This window comes from Phalacrocorax carbo, chromosome 7 (genome assembly GCF_963921805.1).
Source record: "Phalacrocorax carbo chromosome 7, bPhaCar2.1, whole genome shotgun sequence".
NCBI lineage: Eukaryota > Metazoa > Chordata > Aves > Suliformes > Phalacrocoracidae > Phalacrocorax > Phalacrocorax carbo.
In genome coordinates, this window is record NC_087519.1 from 6,055,392 (window position 1) to 6,077,500 (window position 22,109).

The window sequence follows — 22,109 nt, forward strand, 5'->3', positions numbered from 1 at the left end:
ATAGCACTAAATCCACAAATGGTGCGTCCGGTCCTACGCCACCGGCCCGGGCAGGACCCCCGCATGGGTGGGAGCCGTGCCCGGGCAAGGGCTGCAAGAGAGGGCCCTGTAGCTACACAGGAAAGATGCGTGTACGCCTACGCGTGTATGTATGCAAGTATACATACAGACATATATCCCATATGTAAAATATAGAGATGACCTGTGGTCATGCTTTCACAGTCTAAGGTAAAAAAAATCCACTTGAGAGTATATATACATTAAAAACCGACTCCTCAGTGCTAGAAGCTAAAGCCACTCCATTTGAAGACCTCTCAATGACAACGATAGATGGCAACTACGGAGTATTATAAAAAATCACACATACTTAAAGAAAACTCATTGCAAACAACTGACCTATATTTACAATACTGCTATTACCTTGCTTGAACGATCTTGTGCGCCTATGTCAGACATTTACAAAAGGTTTTTCGCCCCATTCTGATCATAAAATAGATACTGATCTCCAGATTCCTAATACTTTTTCACAACAATACCTTTCCTACGCAGGCACTTAAGTGTGACAAAAATAAGGGCCTTTTTTTTCCAGAAAATCCATTTTTAATTAACAGGAGGATTAGATGAATGGGGGTTGATGGTTTACCATTTCAGCATAGTACTTCCTAAAAACCAGAGATAAACCACGAACTTAAGTCCTCCACCCCCATCCCGGAATTAAACAGGTAAATACACTACAACACATCTGCTACAAACTTACTGTGACAAGTAAACAAATCAATCGCCTATGGGCTTAAAGGACTGCAAACTATAGAGAAGTAATGTGGTTTCTGAAAGACATTTATGACAGCCAAACAAGTTTCAGATATCAAATAATATTTTAATTTCTGAATACTTTCAATTTTCCTTGGAATATAACACACAAAGACTCGACCAAACAGTTCAGTTATTATAACTTTTACAGTATACAGAAATGTTGCACTTAAAAAAAAAACCTTCAGTTTTTTTAAACACAAAACTGTAAACTCTAAGATACTGAATCAATCACGTTATCTATAAGTGCCAACAGTGTTATTTTGTCATGCTGATTTCAATGGTATTTTTTAAAAAGGGAAAATATCAACAATTATTATAATACAAAGGGCTTGCAAATATACAAACAGATAGAGGAGTTTAATAACAATTCATGATGAACTATGTGGAACCCAATTCAAATTACAAAAGTTCACTTTGTTTGTTTGCTTTTTAAATCAAAACCGTAGTGTGTCTTGGACACAAATTCCTTCTACCTATAATAAAACCCCACAGTTCATTTTTTTCTGTCCGAAATACCAAAAAACCTAGATTTGGGGGTAGTTATATGACACGTGTGGTTCATTCGGGTCTATATAATTATAGCTCTCTCAGCTTCAAGCTAGATTTTGGGTCACCACCTTAAGTGCGCTTCCATCATTGTGTTGTTGAGGGTTTTTTTTTTTTTCTTTCTCTTTTCCTTTCTTCTATGATACTTTCGTGGACTCAGTTTTAATTCTTTCAGAACATATATTTTAAGGATACACAGTTTTTTTTTTTTAAAGAAGCCAAGGTTATATCAAAAATTATTATAGAACCACAGAATAAACTGGTTTGAAACCAGAAAAATACAAAAAAGAACAGCTATAGGTACATAGACACATAGGACAATTAATAATTTGGAAAAAAAAGACTTACTTTCTTCCGTTCTGCTAATTTTCTCCAAATTTCCTTTAAATGCACTTTAAGCGAGATTTTTTAAAAAGTTTACCCCCAAAAAAGAAAAAAAAGAAGAAAAAAGAAAAAAGCCCACCATCGTTTCTTTTCTTCTTCTTTCTCTTTTTTCTTTCTTTCTTTTTTCTTTCTCTCTTTTTTTTTTTTTTACAAAAAAATGATAAGTAGCAAGTTTTTTTTCTGAACGACACGGGAGTTTTTAATGCATTCTGTAAAAGTTCATTTGACAGTCTCTTTTTTAAATTCACAGTCCATTAATTTTTTTTCCTGTCTTCTCTTAGCAAACTTGTAACATCCTTTTACATCCTTTCTTAGCAGAAGGAAATTTAAGAAACAACCAGAACCCAAATGTCATTTGCTTTCCTTTCACTCTCTTTCATCTCCCTTCTCAATTTTTAATTTTTTAAAATTTTTTTTTTGTTTTCTCTCTCGAATATTTTATTGAATGGACATATAAGGCCAGTTAAAACTGCTGCCAGACAGTAACATATCCCTGATTAGGGTTTCTATGGGGGTTTTACCTACCAAACGGACGAAAAACAATTGCTCTATGACAGAAGAGGAGACAGTGCGAAGGGAGGGGAGACGTAGTAATAGCTTCCCGAATCGTGTTGGCTGGTTGGGATACTGGCTCCTAACATACTCTTCCAAAGCACACTGTGACTTCTCCTGTAAACTTTCAACATGGGCTACATCAGAGAGACCACAGGCATCTAGAAGAAAGTGTATTAAAAAAAAAAAAAAAAGAAAAAGAAAAGAAAAAAGAAAACAATCATCAGATTAAAAAGGTGTTTTTTTTTTTAAATTTTTAAAAATTTGATCTTTTTTATTGCTAGAATTAAGTGTAGATCGTGCGCCATCACCTCACCCCCCCAGGGTTTAGGTAGGTTTTATCAAAAGGGACAATCTCTCTCTTTCTCTCTGTGTGTGTTTGTATTTCTCTCTCTTCTGGAGGGTCTCCTTTAGGATTGAGAATCTCCAAGGTTCGAGATTCCTAATGGCACAACAGACCTGAGGGGTTGACAAGGAGGTGCTGGCCAAGCCTCATTTCGTGTATCTGTATTTTTTGGGGGGAAAGGCTGGTGGGGCGGGGAAGGCTGGAGTCGAAAGGGGGGAAAGGGAGCCACTATTTCTTCAACACCACTACCACCACCACCACCACCACCACCACCACCCCCGCCCATTGGAAAATAACTGGGGAGAGCCTAACCATGTGATGAGAAGGCATACTAATAATACTGATAGAAACCCTAATAATAATAAAAAACTGGCCCAGCCAAAGATAATGGCGCCCCGGATCCAGCAACAGATTCTCCCCCAAAGAAGACAACGCGTTTTTCTTCAGTCTTTGAAACTGATTTAAGTGGCCCTTTAAAACTGATCTTGTCAGTTTAGCCTATTCAGAGGCAGCCATGCAAACTGTGATCTCTCTGTTCATTTGAGCTGTTTCTTTTCCCCCCTCTTTTCTTTTCTCTTTCTTTCTTCCCCCCCCTCCACTCCCCCCTCTTTTTTTTTCCTCTTCTTCTTCTTTTTAAACCTAAAGGCCCTTACAAGAAGAAAACTCCCTGATAGGGTCTGGACATTTTTTTTTCTTTTTTTTCCTGATACGCTAAAATACAATAAGTTCCCTTTAAATCAGAGACGTCTGTGCTGAAAGAGCACAGGTTGTGACCTGACCTCCCTGTGGCTTTCCTAGGCACAGGGCTAACACATGCATATTCTGCGAGTCATTAGAACCCAGATTTATTTTTTTTTTCTCTTAAAAGAGGCTGCAGCAAACATTAGATGCATCTATGTGCGTCTGCTTTACATCAGGGAGTGTTATTGGGGTGCTGCAGAAGCTGCGTGCATCACCCTATTTTTTTGCATGTGGCTATCTTCCCCAGAATCAGATAACAAGAAACGTTTATCTAGTTGGGAGGCAATTTACACGCCAGGCCTCACATTTTGAAAATAGTAGTAAATTAAACAGTTACGACAGGATCGGACGATTGTTTTCTCAGAAGGCTAAAAAAAAAAAAAAAGAAAAAAAAAAAAGAAACAAAAAAAGTGATTTGGGAGAAAAGGCAGGATTGGAAATAAACTCCTCGGTGTGGGTGTGAGCTGGCCAGGGGCTGGGGAGGGATGTGAGCGTGTGTGGGATCCTCGCTGAGCGTTTGAGCGAGGGAGAGGAAAAATGCATCCTAGAAAACGAGAGAAAAATAAAATAAGCACCCCCACTTCCCACTCGGGATCCCTGTCTCCCTGTGGCTAGATGCGCCCTGCTCATCGATCACCTCGGGACTTCAGCACGAGTAATTTGGGGGGGGGGGGGGGGGGAGGGGGGAAAAAAAGGAGAAGTTTTTAATGTGTAAAGCAATAATATATAAAAGGAAGTTTAGGTCACGACCCAGAACCTGGACAAAGTCCAGAAAATGACTTCGTTCCCCAGACCCCCTTTAACACAACAAGGAACGGATTGTGAGCCCTTCTTTTCCCACATAAACTACATTTTTTTCCTGTTTCCTGATATCAGGCTTTAAAAAACTCCGATGAGTAATTATTTTACAGGTCCTGCTTCCATTCATATGTTTATCGCGTGGCCACTTTCCCAAGCTTTCAAATGAGTTACAGAAGAAATATATGTATTTTTAAACTTAATCCTAAAACTTCTAGGGCTCCAGCACGTTGGGTTGCCGATGCAGCCTCACAGTTAGCAATCTGAGATAACGTATTGCACAAATTAGCGAGCAGATTTTTTTTTTCCTCCCCTCAAAAAAAAAAAAAAATTTAGCCTCCAGAGTTAATATCAGGTTTATTACTCACCCAGGTTAAACTCTAGTGCAAGCTAATTAGATTTCACAACGCACTCAATTATTGCTTTATAACTCATGCACTATTTCTAGGCAGCAAAAGTTGACACATATTTCCCCCCCCCCCCCCCCCCCCCCCCCCCCTTTGATTATCTAAGAAACACCTCGAGGTCTTTTCCTCGGGAGAGGGATGGTTGTGCCACCCCGGAATTGCACTGCAGAGCGGCAGCTTCAGCCTCCTCTTACTTTTTCATACTATCCCTGTCTACTTATGGTAATGATCTTTTCACACCCGCTACTCGCTTTGGACTATGCAGTTCCTGCTGGGTACAAATGCAAACTTTTCCCCTTAGCTTAAATGACACAGAACTGCTCGCTGCCACATTCTGTTTAAATCAGAGACAGCTCTTTGGAAAGTTGATTTATTTTATTTTATGGGATGGCAGGGAACATATTTTAAACTCAGCTTTGCGCATTTAACTTTTTTTTTTTTAATTCAATTTTTAATCCTGCAGGGCTTTTTTCCCTTCCTGGCTGCCCATAAAATGATCCTCTTTTTAAAGTGGTTTCACTGATAGGACGACTTGTATTTAACAACATCAAACAGATTTTGCTGCTGTTCGGATGCGTGTCATTAAATGCAACAACCCAGAGCTACACTGTTAAATAAAATATTATTTTCAATGGGAAAAGCGCAGTCTGTCGTGGCGAATGGGTGCCTCTCCCCGATCCCCCTCTTCCTCCATCCCCAGCGTTATTCAGCTAGGGTTGGGGTGTGTTTTGGTTGTGGTTTTGTGTGTCTCTGTGTGTTTTATTTTATTTTATTTTATTTTTTAATTTTGCACTCCCTCGAAGATGGGATGCTCAGATCCGAGGCCCTGAAGGGGAGACCACAAGGCACTGTTTCCTGAAAGGAAAGAGACCGCGCAGGCTCTCGGGGGGCAGGGAGCGGTGGTGGGGTGCAGGCAATAACACTTTGCAAGAGCAAACAGTTCTCAGGGGGTCCGGGGGAAGGAAAAAGGAAGAGCAAAGAAACGCTGCCTACCTGAGGTGAAGAGGACTATGGCCTTTAAACAGCTATATTCTGCAGAGTCGACATGCAATGCTTTCAGTTTTTCTACTTGCTCTTGGAAGATTCGTATGTGGTCCATAAAGGCGACCACTCGGTCAGCAGACATTGGCGAAGCGTGGAGGCCCGCAGCTGCCAGGAGCGGAGCTACGTGGAGGGGCATGGAGCACTGGGCAGCGTTGAGGACAAACAACTCGCTCCAGGTCAGCCTCAGGAGGGCCACCTGGTCTGTGATCTGGAGGTCTGGGAAGAAGGGGATATTCCTGGCCCACTCCACCGCGCTGAAGAGCATCCTAGCTGCCAGTTCACAAATGTTCTCGATGCCCATGATGTTGTTGGGTTGCATGCACTGACTGCCAAAGCGGGAGGTGGGGTAGGGCTCTGCTCTCAGAAGAAGGGAGATATATCCGGATAGGTAGGAATGGCAGTTGAGAGGGTCCCCGTTTGTCAAGGCGAACTGACCATGAGTTGGCTGTGTGGGTGGCATTCTGCCCCTCTGGACCGCTGCAGTAAATAAAGAAGAAACTACAGCTATTAATATCTGAATTGCGACCATCGGTTCAAATACAGCCTGCTTTGTGTGCTTGTGCGTGCGCGTGTGACACCGTAACAAGTCAGCTTGAGGGGGGGAAACATGCATTTTCCCGGCCAGAGTTCAGCCCGTACCCCGTTCCAAGGCTCCGCAGTTCCCGGGTCAAGCAAAAGCAACAATAAAAGCTGAGCAATGCTGGCCGCTCGGCCGGGACTGCCCGGAGGAGCCCGAGATCCTCACTTCCCAAAACACACCACAATTCAGTTATTTCCCCCTCCCTCTCCACCGCCTCCCCTCCTCCGAGAGATGCAGGATACATCTTTGTGCGCCTGGGTATTTTTTTTTTTCTTCATTACATCTAAACCAGCTTAGTGATTTGAGGCTGGGGGAGCGGGATGGGGAGGGAAGGGAGAGAGGGGGAGAAGAGAGGGAAGAAACACTTCAGTTCAAAATCCCCGGCGCTGGTCCCACACGCTTTTCTCGCCCACTGAATATATTGTTGCTGCTGCTGTTATATATCCCCCCCCCTTCCCCCCCTTATAAAAAATATCAAAGGAGGCGAGATCACCCCACAACATCCCCGGCAGGTCCCCCGGCGAGGCTGGGGGCATTATCCAAAGGCACCTTCCTCAGCTGCCCATGGAAAGTGGGCCTTTCATTTTGTTAATAAATTTACACGGTGACAGCGAGAGAAAAAGGAGAGAGAAAAAGGGCTCAGAGGCGGAGAGACGGCAAGGAGGGAGAACGCCTCAAAATATGCTTGATTTATATTTGTTACCGCACGTATTACAAGGTTAGTTACTCTTGCAGAAACACAAAGAGAGGAGCCCGGCAAGTCCCAAGCCCCCTAACCCTTAACCTACATAGCAGCGTCCAGACACAGAGCACGCACTGGAAAACTGCAGGCTCACATTTCTCGTCTAATTTTATATCACAAAGACTCGACTTGCAGAGACCCGAGCACCCCACACTTACTTCTGGGCTGCTCCTTCCACCACCACCGCCGCCACCCCCTCGGCCCCGTCCCTTCTACCCCCTCCTGCCTCTCCCGGAGGGACGAGAAAATATGGGGGAGAAAAGTGAGATAATAACAACCGGGAAGGGCAGGGGCACGGCGATGTGTGCATATATACACACACACGCGCGGATATGTGTGTGTATATACATTTTTAAAGGAGGAAAAATCCGGCTGGGAATCCACAGTGGAGTGCTGTAGAGCCTCGGTGGGTGAGTCCCATTGTAATAGTAATTTGAACCGCCTGTGTAAAATTGCAATCTAAGGCAGGGTACTGGGATATATATATATCTATATCTATGCGTGTGCATCTCGTGAGGCTCCGTGTGTGTGTGTGCGTGTGTGTGTACACACGCAGAGAGACACCCAGACACACACACACACACACCCCCGCCCAGAGCTGCTCGGGGGACGGGGGGTAACGCTGAACATGCAGGAGGAAACACGAAGGAAAAGTAACCACACGTCAGAATAATCATCTCGCTCCTAAGCAGCGTGAAACTACAAAATCCACTTCCAATAAACCTCCATCAGCAAAATCAAAACAAACACAAATCAATTACGAGTGCAGGAGAAAGCATGCAAGACCCTGCCTCCCCTGCCCACCCTCTCCAACACCTCTTTCTTTCATTACGAGAAAGTTTCTGTCTGTTTATTCGGTATGGGTTGGGGGTGGGGGGGTGGGAGGGAGGGAGGGGGGAAGGAAAGGTTCTGGTTGGGTTTGGGGAGGGAGGTTAAAAATAAGAAGAAGAATAGTAATTAAAAAAAAAAAAAACAAAACACAACCCAAACCAACCAAAACGCAGCGAGTGAAAAAAAAATTGCAAAACAAATGAAATCCCAATACCTTCCCGTCTCATGCCAACTTTGAGGCATTTTTTGAGGCGGCAGTACTGACACTGATTGCGGTGGTGCTGGTCAATGGGACAGTTCCTGTTGGCACGACAAGTGTAGCTGAGATTCCTCCTTACACTCCGCTTGAAGAAACTCTTGCAACCCTCGCAGGTAAACTGGCCATAATGTTTGCCACTAGACTTGTCCCCACAAACCACACATTCAATGTGCTGCTGCTGCTGCTGTTTGTCTCCTTGGTTCTGCTGGCTTGGCGGGTTGGTCTGGGCTGGCGTACTGGGAGGGCCCCCGGGCCCCGGGGTCTGTGGGGTGTGCGGGGCCCCGGCCGGAGGTCCCTGCACCGGCGGGGCTTGCGAAGGCTGCGTTCCCTGAGCTCCGGGCACATCGTCCTGGGGGTCTCGCCACGCACCGACTACCATTGCCATATCTATTGGACACCGTTGCCAAACTTCCTGTTCCCCCTTTATTTTCAAAGTTTGTTTGCTTTGCTTTTCAGATCAGCTTTGCAGCAGTCTTTTTTTTTTTTTCTCTGTCCTCCCCTCTCTCTCTCTCCCCCTCTCTCTTTTGTTGTTTTGCCTTTTTTTTTTTTTTTTTTTTTTTTTTTTTTTTAGGAGGGTCGGGCTGGGGGGGATCTCCCGGTACCGGCGAAGGTGCAGAAGCACGGGGCGATGGAGGTGTGTGTGCGGGGGGGCGAGTTGCGAGTCGATTGTCTGGGCTCCAGGAGAGCAAAGTAAAGGGGTGGTGGGGGTGGGGGAGAGAGGGAGAGAGAGAGAGAGAGAGGAGAAAAAAAAAAAAATCTCTTCAAAGATCTCCCTCTCTCTCTCTTAGAGCTGATCTGCAGCAGAGTAGTTGAAGGAGGAGAGGCGGGTGTCTGGGGGCCAGGTCCAGGGAAGCTCGCAGTCAGCCATTCAGGAAAGCCATCAAAATAAGAATGAATAAAAGGTTAAAGATTACACACACAGCGGAAAAAAACACGCACAGCTGAGGAGACTTTTCTCGGCGCGGAGAGCGGACGGTCTCGCCGTAGTTTTTGGAAGTCCAGCTTGCAGCAGCAACATCAACTGCGATCGCTTTGTTTTTGTGGGCTTTTTTTTTTTTTTTTTCCTCCTCTTTCCTCCTCTCTCTCTCTCTCCTCTGTCTCTCCTCCCTCCTTCGCTCGCTTTAATTCTTCCTCTCCGCCGCTCCGCCCGGGCGCTGCTCTCTTTCTCTCTCTCTCTCCCTCTTTTTGGCTCGGGGGTGGGGGGGTTGGCTCTTTGCTTTTTTTCCTCCTCTCCTCGCTTTTTTATTATTATTATTATTGTTATTATTATTAATCAGTATTATTGTGATTGTTTTATTTGTTCCTCCTCTCCGTCCCCCGCCGCGCCGCGCTCCGCTCTGCCCCGCTCAGCCGCTCCGCCGCTCCCGCCGCGCCGTGTCCCCGCCGCCGCCGCCGCCGCTCCCGCTCCCGCCGCCGCCGCCGCCGCCGCCGCTCGGGTGCTGCCGCCGCCGCCGCCGCCGCCGCCGCCGCTGCCGCCGCGCTGCCTTATGCTGCTTCTGCCGCCTCGCAAGTGGGCTCTCGCCTCCGCGCCGCCGGTGCTCACGGCGCGGGCGGGGGGAGGGGGGCCGCGGGGCGGGGGGGAGGGAAGGAGTCAACTCGCCAGCGCAGCGCCCAGCCAGCCAGGATGATAAAAGAGGGGAGCGGGAGGAGGAGGAGGAGGAGGAGGAAAGGAGGAGGAGGAGGAGGAGGAGGAGGGAGAGAGGGAAGGATCATAACCCAGCGCGCAGCATCGCTCCTCAGCCGGGGCGGGGGGGGGGGGGAATCACCACGGGGAGAGCGGGGGGGAGAGCGCCAGCCCTCCCCCCCGTCCCCCCCCCCCCCCCCAAAAATAAAAAAGCGGCGCGGGGGCTCCCCCCCCCCGCGGCGGCGCGGGGCGGGGCGGGGCGGGGCGCGGCGGCGTGTGGGCCGAGTGGCGAGCGCGCTCCCCGCCGGCCGCTCGCCCCGCTGGCGGGAGAGTGAACTTTGACACGACTGCTGCAACTTAGCGCACGTTGCCATGGCGACCGAGAGCCTTATAAGGCAACCCGACCGGCGTTTGACTGGTCAAAAGCTCGCGCCCCGCCCCTCGGCCCTCATTGGACCGCGACCGCCCTGCGCGGTCCTGCTATGGCCGCCGCCGACGCCCGCGCGGTCCTAGAGGCGGCCGCCGCCGGTGCCGCTGCCGCCGCCGGTACCGGGGAGTCCGTCCGTGTCCCCCCCCCCCCCCCCTCCGCGCTCTTTACCCCGAGCCACGCTCCCCCGAGCCGCACGGCCCCCGCCCGCAGTCGGGGCGAGGGGTTAGGGTCAGACCGGCGAGGGGAACGGAGCGCCGCCGCTTCACCTGGGGCCACCCGCCGGGGCACGGCCTCGGGGGTGGGAGGTGGGGGGGGTCTGAGAGGGGGGTGAGGGGGGGGACACGACCCGGCGCGTGAAAATCAGCAAATTGACGCTAAAATGAGGTAAAACTCCACGGAGTAAAATAAACCCGACCCCCGCCGCCGCCGGGGGGAGGGGAGCGGCCCCTCGGTGCCCCGTCGGGGCAGGGCGGCGCAGGTACGCGCGGTTCCCCCCCCGCCGGGGGTCCCGCCGGCGGCGGCCTTGCCCTCGGCCCCCTCGGCCTCGCCCCGGGGTGACCGGCGGGGGACGAGGCGTGGGGGGGGGGGGGGGGCAGCCCCGGCCGCCCGCGGGGCGCTGAGGGTCCCCCGGCGGGGTCGGGGGGCACCGCCGCCCCTCTGACCTGGGCTCCCCCGGTCCGGGCGCCGCTCCCCCCGCCAAGGGGTCCGCGGTGTCACCATCTCCCCCTTCCCCTCCGTGGAGGACAAACCCGCCCCGCAGAGCGCGACACTCGTGTCCCGTCTCTCGCAACTTCCACGACATCGCTCCAAGGCGGCTCGTCTCAAGCCCTTTAACTTTATTTTGGGGGGTTTGGCAGGGGTCTTTTATTTCTTTTCTCTGTGGGTCGCACGTACCCTGACCCGGGTCCGCGCCGTCCGTGGGGTGGCGGGAGCACCACGCCACGGGTGACCTCTCTGAGGATGCGGGGACGGCTCTTTATTCCCCGTTGAACAGAGCTACCGGGCAGCGGAACGGGGACTTTGGGTTCACCTCCCGGTGAAAATGGCCAAAAGCCACTCGAACAGGCGAAGGGACGCAGAGAGTAAAAAAAGCAAACACATTCAAACAGACCGATAAATGCCCGGCCGGACCGTTCCTCCTCTGCGAACACACGCGTGTCCGTACGCTCGCGCTTGAGCCGGTCACCAAGCGCGGCCGTGGGGCTGCACAGCCCTGTGCCCACCTCCGCAAGGCATTAATTGCCCCTCACCTCCTCACACGCACTTTTTCATGTTGCCACATGCACAACACCCTTCTGCCGCAGAAATAATATATGTGGCCAAAGCCGCAGGTGCTGAGATGATTGGAAAGTTGTAAAAAGCACCTCGACTTGACCATGTCCCGCTTAGAAACCTGGCGCGTTAAGGACCCCCACGAAGGAAGATGTTCTGCGGCTCGATTTCAAAGACAAGGCTGCAGCATCCCCATTGATCCTGGCGGAGCAAAAATAAGCGTTCTCCGAAACAGGGACCAGGAGGGACTGGGACGACAGAAGAGGGGGGAAAGGAACCTTTCCCCGTTAAAATGTGGGGAGCTGCTTGATGATTTCCAAAGAACCCAGAGCCGAGGAGGTCACCTTTCGGCGTGGGTGGGAGAAGGTGGGGGTTCAAGATGCGGAATAGTCACAGATTGTTGCTGATGTTGAATTTCCTGAGGAAAAAAGAAAAAAAAAAAAAACCCACAAACAAACCCCAACCAACCCAACACCAACCTCTCCTGTCTCGAATCTGACAAAGTAAACAGGATTAATTCGCCATATGAAAAAACATTATTGCCGCCTTCACAAATGCAGAAATCAGAAGGGAAAGCGGTTTTAACAGGACGGACAATATTAATAGTTTGAACGTATGATCGTAAAAATGAAAAGCCATTGATATACGCTTAAAAGCCGCCGTATACGCTGATTGCTCAAGCATTAATGAAGAATGCCCCAGATTAACTATTTGCTCTTCGAGGGATGCAGCAATATAACTATCTATTAGCACCATTAGATGCTTTGCTATTTATTTGAAAACACCTCTACGAGTGGGTTGAGGCAGAGCAGATGAATGTAAAAATGAACTGCAGCTAATTTCGCTAAATAATACTCGAAACCTGAGCGCTTCGCAAAGAAGGGGGAGATTCTCAACTGTCCTTCTCCGAGCCTAATGACAATAGAAATGCTCTGTTTTAAAAGTAGGACCGTATTGGTTTTCCAAATAAACAAATGCATCCCTCCTGCCATTTTACCGCAGATGTAAATTTATTTTAATGAGAGGGAGTGGAAGGATTTATTTTGCTAAAATAGAGTTGAGGATAGAGCCGGTGTAAATCTTTAGGTTTTAAAAAAAGAGGAGGAAGGAGGGGGAAGCTGCTCTCCTGGCAGAAAGCTGCCTAACAGCCCTCTAATTCTTTCTAGATTAAATCGCAATATGAATACAGCATCGAACAAATACCGAGTTTCGCTCTGAACTCAGTGGAAAGCAGTTACGTCTAACAGAATTCAATGAATTCCTCTTCTCCCTCAATGTAGTATGTGTGTGTTTTTCTCTTCCACCACACTGAAGTTCCATGAATAGGGAAAGTGGCTCCTATTGTGTGCCTCTGAACTTCCAAGTCAATGCAATTTTTAACCACTGGCTTGTGGTACTTTGAAAATCACCAGGGGCTGTCAGAGTTGGGTCCTCTGAAAAATTTACAGTGCTAAATCAGAGCATATGCTGTGAGAGAGGAAAAAAAATTGCTTAAGATTGGAGCAAGTACAGTATCTGGCTGCCCCCTAGTGTAAGTCTCTTATCTGCCTAAAATTCAACTTTAAAAGAAAAGGATCTCTTAAAGGGAAACGACTTTTGGCTCACGTATGCCTACGAGAATGAAACTTCTGTACATTTTAATCTGATTAATTCCTAAGGATTTAAAATTAATTGGCTTGGGCACTGCTAGACTGGACTATAAGGTTTCTGCATCAGGGTTCCTGCGAGCGCCGTACCGAATAGGTATTTTTAAGGGATAGTGGTAAGGGATTGGGGAGGGGGGGGGGGGATCCTGTTTTGTGATATTTTTTTTTTTCCTAACGAGGAACCGTGCCCCGCATGCTGCTGTCAGAGCAAAACACTTTTGCTGCTTAAAGTCAGATCTACGCCTTTTGCAATAATACTTAAAAAAAAAAAAAAAAGAAGGATAAATAATTGCCTTAGAGCCTCAGCCGAACTGCCAACCACACCTTCGGATGGTGAGTATATTCCAGCTTCTTTCCATTGTACTTGCTCAGCCAGAGAAGGGACCGGAGGGGGAGAGGGGATCTCAGAGCTATACCTTCACCACCGACCTTTTTTTTTTCCTCCACCCCCCCCCCCCCCCCCCCAATAAACGCTGCCAGCTGCACACGGCGACACAATTCCGTGCAGTTTAATACCTATCACTTAAGTTAAGAGACTTGTCCTCCCCTCCCCACCCTCCCGAGCAGGTCAGTCCGCCGCTCCCCCGCGAGCAGCCTGGGTTTGAGGGGAGGCTGCGCCCGGGCTCTGCCTCCTGGACGCTGCTTTGGAAATGACTTTGAGGCGCTTTGCCTCGCCTCGGACCTGGAAGCAGATTCCGGTCGTTGGGTTTATTCGCTTGTTTGTTTGTTTGCTGCTTGCTTTATTTAGCTAAAGGACGTGCTAACTGATGGTGCTGCAATTACACATACTTGGGTCTCCCCCCCTCCCCTCTTCCCCTCCTTAGAGCAACCCACGTAACCTTAGAAACGATCGTTTAAGACGTACGTTAGCTAACATTTGCTTTTTTGGATTTTTTGTTTTCCTTAAAAGAGAAACACAAGAATCACAACACATTGCCCGAAAAAAGTGTCAAAGAAGAAGAAAAAAAACTATAAGTAAACATACCAAAACCATATTTGCCTTGTTCAAGGTCCCAAATCGCTTGCATCTTCCTTTTTCTACCTCTCCTTTAGTTTGGCAGGTGAAACAAACAAACAAAAAAAAATAATCAGACCGCTGTTTGCCCCCCAGAAAGATGTGCGTTGGGTAATTAAAGAGAAGTCTCCTTCGTGGTGTTTATCTAAGCGATTGTGCAAACTGATAAAAAAAAAAAAAAGGAGGAAAAAAAAAAAGTAAAGTTACAGCCTTCAGGGGGAAAAAAAAAAGGAGGCAAGGTGAAGGGAATAGATTTCCCACAACCTAAAGGGAAGTGCTTTCGATGTATTATTAGCGATCAGCCTTGGGAGAGAGGAAAAAAAAAAATCCTGAACACACTCTAACTTTACACAGACAAGATTTCAGGGGGGGCTTTGTACATAGCTGCTTAGGAATGTGCGCCTCGCCTTTAAGAAAAAATCCCCAAGCCCAAGGTAGGAGATGTCTTTGAGTGATCCTTGTCTCTCATTTCATTCCTTAGAAGGAAGAGCGTCTCGCTACACCTTGTTTGGAGCTGGAAAGGCGAGACTTAAAAAAAAAAAAATATTCACAACCCACCCTTCCAATTGGGGAGAAAAAAAAAAAATAAGAGAGGGAAATCTCCTAACTTAATGACTGTGGGGGTAGGATGGATGCGACCGATTTCAGCCCCCCCTCCCTCTTTCCCACCTCCCCCCTCCCCGGCAGGGGGAAAAAAAAAAGGAAAAAGAAAAAAAAAAAGCCAACCGCAAACAACTACAGGCTGAACTATCAACACATGCACCGAAGGGGAAAAAATATATAGTGTCCTGTGTAGGGTCGGCAGGGAACGCAAGCACACGCTAAAGCAAGTTGGGAAAGAATCCGAGCTAATCAGCAATCTCTTTCTCTCTCTCTCCTTCTCTCCCTCTCCCTCTCTCTCTCTCTTTCACTGCTCCTGAGATCCCAGCTCGAAAGAGGTACTCCACATTTTTTCATTACCAAAAATCCGTTGCAATAATCATTTGTTGCTAATTGAAACCCTTGGAGACATTTTTCCCCACCCCCTTCACAAACATGGCAACTTTTAGACATGGGAAGCACGTTTAGTTTTATTTTATTAAAAAAAAAAAATACGGTTAGGAGGAGGCTGAATCTTTCACCCACGAGAAATATCAGCTCGTCAGCCCCCTTCCCCCCGGGGGGGGGGGGGGGGGGGGCGGGACGGGACCCCAGTACAGTGAGGGCTTGGGAAAATTTGGAATACATTATACCGCCTTTGGCAGGAGAATACTCTCCAACTAATGGATTCCTGCTCCTTTTTGTGTGTGTGTGTGTATCAGTGTGGGGGGTTTCTGGAAAGAGGGGTGGTGGTCGTGGTGGTGGGGAGCCGAGCTTTTATTTTAAGAAACTGTTAGGGTAAGAAGTGTGTCATACTTGACAAATGGAACAAATGCTCTTCCATTTCTTGCTTGTCCTTGCCTTAAAACAGGAATTAAGTTAACCACAGTGCTGCATGTTAATTGCATGTTTACTGGGCTAATGAAAATTACAAAAGGGTTTTGCCACCTCGATCGGTGATGGAAAAGTATGAAGGCGATTGTCATTGCAGCCTTCGGGGAGGGCCGGGGCGGGGAGCGGGGGGGGGGGGCCGGGCACGAACAGTATTGATCAGAAGAAGGATAAATCTTTTAACTGCTCGTTAATACCATAAATATGGTCTACACAAGTTTCCACTCTTGTTAAGTCTAATCAGTACATGGAAGATGGAGACATAGCCCACTTGAATGAATTTTTATTATTGCCAGAGGGGTACTTGCATTTGTGGGCTCTCTCCCCTCCTCACTTTGTGCCAACCCCCCCTTGCCACCCCAGCTCCAAATCCCCCCCCCCCCCTCGCAGAAGAGGGTCGTGAAGGTGTGCAAGAAAGCACAGGAGGGAAATTAAAGCTTTTAGTCCTTTCTCGCCTTCTCCAAATGCTCCTTTTCTGTAAAGCTGAATGGTTGTGGCGTGGTGGGGAAAGCCTAAAAGGGGGAGCCCCCCCGCCCCCCCCGGTTTATCCTTGAGATCCGTGGATGAAAGGATGACCTAGTAATTCAGTTTGATGATAACCATTTTCATGCTTGAAAACAAACTGCCAAATTAAACCTCAATGGAAAGAGCAGTGGGAAAGGTAGTGGGAGCAGGGCATTTCGAGATCTTCCCCCCCACCTCTCTGAAAGGGATTGTTTGGCAAAAGGAGGAGGGAAAGGCAATTAAATAGACTAAAGATTATTTAAATCCCAACCAAAAATAATTCCAGGGAGAAGCTTCCCCCCTCCGGTGTTGCACAGCCCTGGATTTGAAAACTTTGGCCCAACTTGTGGCGATAGCTACAACTTTGCTCCGCAGGGGTCAGAGGTGAGGGCTATTTTAACCCTAAAAGCCTGCGAGTGACCAAGGTTGAGGCTGGGCTCGCAGCACTAATAGCCATAATTACCTCCTCCCCTTCCAGGGACATTCCTCGCAGCAGCAGTGTTAGACGCCGAATTGAAGAAAATCCTGCAGTTGGACATATCTTGGGGGGTAAATAACAGCAATATGAAGGAATTTCAGGGCTCTCCCTTTTGCTTGGGGGGATTGAAGCCTTCCCCCCCCCCCTTTTTTTTTTTCCTCCTTCCCCCCCCCCCCCGCCAGCATTCCCAAGGCGCTGGGTCTTTGTCTTAGAAGGAATGGAGTGTCTGAATGGTGTGAAAGGGACAGAGAGGGTCGCTTCAAATCGATTTTACTTGTCCTCTCTGTCTTTTCGGATCAACGCCCTTCAATGGACACATAGGTGCTCTTTCAACCAAAAACTTGTGCAACATTTTCTGCCTGTATTGGTGCTAAATACAATAAATGCTGGGCAGATTTTTTTTTCTTTCTTTCCAAAGCAGAAAGCACCCTAATTAAATTGTTTTATATGGACAGTCAAGACAGACCAATTAAGTATGCATTAGTATAAAGATATATTCGAGAGATAAGCGCTCTATAGGAGCCCTGTCTAGGCAAGGTGTGTAAAGTGTCCTCTCGAAGGGAGGCTGCAAGCAGGGTTTCATATGGATTTTTCCCCTCCATTGCCTCCTATACTCGAGTAACGGACTGAATAAGTTAGCGAAAAGCCATTAGTGAAAGTGGTTTCTAAACAAAGTTAACAGGTGGATGTAGCTGGTTTGGGATTTGAATAAGAGTCGCCCATCTCTAATACACAGCCCTGTATTTATGCAGCACGTATGCATGCCATGTACATTTACAGAGATAAATGCCTTCGACCTCTAGCTTGTGTGCAAATGCACACACACACACGGCAATAAAATAAATATCTGGGCACTTGTGCAGGCTGCAGCACATGATGTGAGTAGGCGCACGCACACACACACACACACACACACACACATTACAGATACAACCGTGTATCTATTGTGTATAGGCACCCAGCCCTGCATCAAAGACAGACACACGCACGCAAGGCGTAGCTGTCTCGCCTGGGTGTGCTGCACAGACATCTAACCGGGGATCAGCGGGCACACAGCACACAGTCCTGGGGTAATTACAACTGGAAATATTTCCTATTCGAGGCATAGGCTTTCCCAGGAGTGAAATAACAGATCAGGATAAAACATACACATACACACACACACGAACTTCTCTTTCTGTCCATTTTATCACCCTGGGAAAGCTCTCATGTATGGTTAACCACAGGAACTGGGCTTTAAGCTCTTCTCAATTTCCATTATTTTTTTTATTCACTGCAGATTTTCCATGTCGTTCAAAAAAAAAAAAAAGGAAAAGAAAACACAAAAAGAAGCCACCCAAATCCCTCCAAACCCTGATCAAACAAACAAACAAAAAAGCCCCCAGCCCTGCCTCAGCCTGAACCTGGGGCAGGCAGAGCTGCGGGATGCGGTGAGGAGGAGGAGGAGGAGGGAGGTGGGCTGGAAGTTGCTGGGGCACCCTCCATCCCTGGGCACTTCGTTACCCACCCGCCGAGGCAGAGCTGGGGGAGCGGCTCCGGCGCCCCGAGGTGCTGCCGAGCGGGTCCGGGGAATCCCCCTCTGTCGTGACATTGCACCGCAGGGACAGGACGGGTTTTTGCTGGAGGGGCCGGGGAAGAGGGGACGGAGGGGTGCAGGGATGCGAAGCAGGCGTGCGACGGCTGCCCGGTTTGATATTAATTTTCTAGCAGCGCTTTGGATGTGTTAGCCCATCAAAGAGGGATGGGAGACGGGGAAGAATAAGCCATTCCTTGCTTAGGTGCTTTAATGTCACGGTAAACAGGTTAGAAGCAGACGTTTTTAAAGCCTCAATTTCTCTTTACCGGTTACCTTCGAGGATAAATCATAACAGACCGTATGGGGGGCAAAGAATTCATCTAAAGGAGATCTCAGCAAGTCACTACCCGGACAATAGTCCACCTCCTGTTGGGTTGCGTATTGATCAGGAGAGGAGCTGAAGATGTCGCCACACTAAATATTTACTGATCACACACAAATAGCCGGGACTCGAACGATTTTCTCCTGTGAGGAGAGCAGAGAGAGAAGGGTAAATCATTTTATTAGTGTGTATAAAGCAAAGAGCACACTCTGGCTTGGAGTGTTTTAAGATGTGTCTTCAGCTGGATGAAAAGAGTTAGGGAAATCGATATGGAGTGATTAGACGAGCCAGTCGTGTCAAAGAGAGAGGCTGTGAATTTCATGGATTTGGTTATACCGGGAGGGGGAAAATATACCAAGAGATTAAAGGGAGGAACCCATTGTAGCAGAGCCAATGAAAAAATAATATCTAATCAGACCCGGCAAAGGTAGGGACGGGATAAGACCCACATTTCTAAAGAATCACATTAGCTGGAGAGGGATCAGGGACACACATGAAAGAGGCAAACGGGGGGAGAGCAGGCGAGTAGGAGCCTAGAAATGCTACAGAGCAAACCCAGGAGAGGCAGGGGAAAGTCGCTTCTGTAGAGCAATGCTGAGACACCGCGAAAATGGGGACAAAAGACCCAGGAGCGAGGGGAAGGCGAGGGCTGGAGCCAACGGGAGCCTGACTTCGAGGTGAAGTTGAGGGGTCTCTAGCCCCGTGGGTCCACCAGGCAGGGAGGTCTCTAGCAGCAGAAGCGAGGGCACAGCCAACTCAGACGCGAGGGGTTTAAATCCTTCTCCTACAAGTTTGTTTCCCCCGCTCCTTCCCCCCCAAACCCCCCCACCCCAAGCAAATGTGGTGAGTAAAATGGATTTTAGCGTTTAACCACCTCATTTTATCCACGTAATGACAAGGCTCGTAATATGTAATCTACAGATTACTGCCATTCGAGGGTGACCACAAGTGCCATTAAAAAAAAAAAAAAGAATAAAAAAAAAAAAATCAGCATTTCTGCAAATGACAAAATGGCTAAAACCGGCCCGGGCTTTAAGTGTTGAAGTTGGGGAGTTGCTGCCGCAGGATTTTATCGGTCGTAGGGAGCAATTCAGCCGTGGCTCAGGTACAGCCCTGGGGTGTCCCGGCGGATTGAAGAAAACTTTGCTGGAGGCGAGCAAATGTCTAAGTGCCAAAGGGCAGAAAGCTGGGAGCAGGGCAGGGCTCTGCCAAGTGACGTTAAAATACATTCTTTAGGGATGCTCGGGATTTTATCTTTTTTTTTTTTTTTTTTCTTTTCTTTTGCCTCGAATCAGTGATGTTTGGGCCGCGTTCAAGCGCTACCTCCTCTCTGCATATTGTTCTTTAGCGGAAAATAAGATGCGACTGCAGAGAACTAAGTCGAAGGAGCGAGAGAAAGTTTAAGCCGCACTTCAAATGATGCTGATCGCTGGGAGGGAAGAAAGACATCCACAGCTAGGAACCGAGGAGTAAAACTGATGTGAAAACAGCTTTTCACTTCTCCTCCAAGTGCTAATTTTGCTACTGTAAACAAACACTGAAGTTAGAAACAGCTGCAAATAGCCTGCCGGGCACTCAGGGCTCGGGGACGGGGAGGGGGGATGACTTTTGTTCATCTCTCGGGCTGGATTTCACCCAAACTTTGCTTTCTCCCGAAATCAGTGGCCGATGCTGGTTTTAGTTGTGGAGAAGGGGGCGGGGGGGTTGGGGGGGGGGGAAGAATATAGGCGTATTAAGCGCATTTCATGTGAGCCTGTAGAGTGCAGGCGGCTCGGCTGGATCACTAATGCAACAGGAAACCTCGGGATAGACTCAGCCTAATTAACAGTTTTCCATAGCTGAAGCGATTTTTAAGAATCCCAGTGGATTAGCCCAATATGTTCAGGTGTGAGGCTACGAGGGCCTATAACTCCTTTCACTATAATCTTATAACCTCCTTACCTAATTCCTTAGATTGCAGATAGGAAGAGTCTGACCCTGGAGGTCGTAAAGAGCTTGGTTTCATTAACCCTTCCCTCCCCAGCGCTGCTCCAAGGTTAACTGCGCTAGGCTGTGTGTTTGGGGGAGGGAGGGCAGAAGAAAGGGATTTGCGAGAGGGGTCGATCCGACGGGGGGGGACGACACACAAGGCTGACAATGATTTTTGCTCCCTTCATTCCCCTCCCTTGATCCAAAGGAAAAATGGAAATGGAACTTTTCTCTTTCCTATGCACCGGGTGCATGAATGTACGGATGTTTGTGAGACAATTCATTCCCTTCACACCGTTTCAGAGGTTTTTTTTAATATATATATTTTTTTTCAAACGTGGAGGAAATGAAACATTCTAGAAATGTCAGATATTGCAAAAAGCAAAGCAACCTCCATCCTTAAGACCAGCAGCAATCTCTCGAGCTTCTTGTCCATAGCAGAGGTGTAATCTTTAAAGAAAAAAAAAAAATCCAGAAAAGCTTCTCAGACTGTATTTGCCTGGTAACACACTGGTTTATATTTTAATAGGTAGTTACCTTGTATTGATTCAGGGTACATCGTTGATGTTGAAAGTTAATAACTCTCAAATTATATCTATCTGCCTACATACATAATTGCATACACAGTATAACACTGTAAGAATTTGCATTTTGCAGCACATTCTTTGTTCTTAAATCTTTTAACACATTGAATTGTTCCTTTGAAGAAAATGCCATTGAGCCACATGTTTAAGGAAAAGATGCTTCTAAACTCTATGTTTAAGCAATGAAATTGTTGAGTGAAGTACAGGTTTCTTTGTATTTCACACAAACCTTGCCATACGCCAATCTTAACCTATACGTCTGAACTGCCTTTTTTTTCCTTCTTTTTTTTTTTTTTTTTTCTCTTCTCTCAGTCAGAAGGCAGAAATATGTGCACTGCTGAGAGAGGTGGGTACTTTTTGGTAAGTATGTTTAGATATGATCTTCAGATACATTTATTGTACTTTCAAATTCTTTGGATACTAGTTGAGCTAGCAAACAGTATCCCAGCTGAATGTCTCAGCTCCTTCCCTACTTAGCAAGCTCTTCATATAGAACTATATTGCAGCCATCCTTCTGCTAAACAACATAGCTGAGGAATCAGCAAAAAATAAAATAAAATGTTAAAACCGGATTATAATTGCTGCCTTATATCTGACTCCTCTTCCTTCCCGCAGTCCTAATGAACCCTTTAAAGTTTTTTTTTTATTATTTCTGAGTGACAGATCAAAAATAATTAGCAGAATCAGAAGCAGCTGGAAAGCTTGAAATAATGTATCTAAATATTTTATATTGCTACTTCTAATACTAGCCCCCCCAGTTGTAAAAAGGAACAATTCCCTATTTATTCTGCGGTAGTTTATGAATACAGAAAGATAGATCCCTTTTTTTTCCCAGGGCCTGCCTCAGAGATGACATAAATAGGGACTGAACTATCAGGAATAAAAAAAAAATAAAAAAGAAAAAAAACCACCAAAAGCCTGGATAGGAATAGAGACAGTCAGACAGATACATAACTGCATCTGAACAATGTTATGTACCACATTAGGGAATGGTAAAAAAAAAATAGATTGCATATTTATAACCTCATAATTAAAATACATTCTTATCTCTCTCCTCTGAAAGGTTGCAGCTTTCTTGGAAATATTTTGAGTGCATATTTTAAACTCCGTGTCCCGAATTGAATTAAGATGAGCTGTTTTACCCAAGAGTAAAATACTTGTTTGCAATTTAAGGTTG

At 47.3% G+C, this 22,109-nt stretch overlaps 1 protein-coding gene and 1 long non-coding RNA gene across 15 annotated transcripts in view; one reads left to right on the forward strand and one right to left on the reverse strand.

Annotated features, from left to right (window-relative positions):
• Positions 1–856: 856 nt before the first annotated feature.
• NR2F2 (nuclear receptor subfamily 2 group F member 2) lies at positions 857–14,636 on the reverse strand. 3 transcript variants are annotated; one of them, XM_064456164.1, is made up of 3 exons: positions 14,001–14,636; positions 5,581–6,108; positions 857–2,456 (listed from the first exon to the last, which is right to left on the reverse strand). In XM_064456164.1, the coding sequence occupies exons 1-3, from the start codon at positions 14,041–14,043 to the stop codon at positions 2,182–2,184; spliced, it is 846 nt and encodes a 281-aa protein (XP_064312234.1). In that variant the 5' UTR covers positions 14,044–14,636; the 3' UTR covers positions 857–2,181. The 3 variants fall into 3 exon arrangements, with proteins under 3 accessions (XP_064312234.1, XP_064312231.1, XP_064312232.1); XM_064456161.1 differs by lacking the exon at positions 14,001–14,636 and adding an exon at positions 7,999–9,749 and having other exon boundaries at positions 5,581–6,129; XM_064456162.1 differs by lacking the exon at positions 14,001–14,636 and adding an exon at positions 7,999–9,734.
• LOC135314267 (uncharacterized) overlaps positions 9,874–22,109 on the forward strand; it is a 38,907-nt gene continuing 26,671 nt past the window's right edge. For 9 of the 12 annotated variants that reach the window (XR_010373719.1, XR_010373710.1, XR_010373712.1 and 6 more), the window contains exons 1-2: positions 9,874–13,348; positions 21,245–22,109. The exon at positions 21,245–22,109 is cut by the window's right edge. This is a non-coding gene — a long non-coding RNA (uncharacterized LOC135314267). The remainder of the gene's footprint in view (positions 13,349–21,244) is intronic. The other 3 variants (XR_010373715.1, XR_010373720.1, XR_010373717.1) reach the window with 2 other exon arrangements.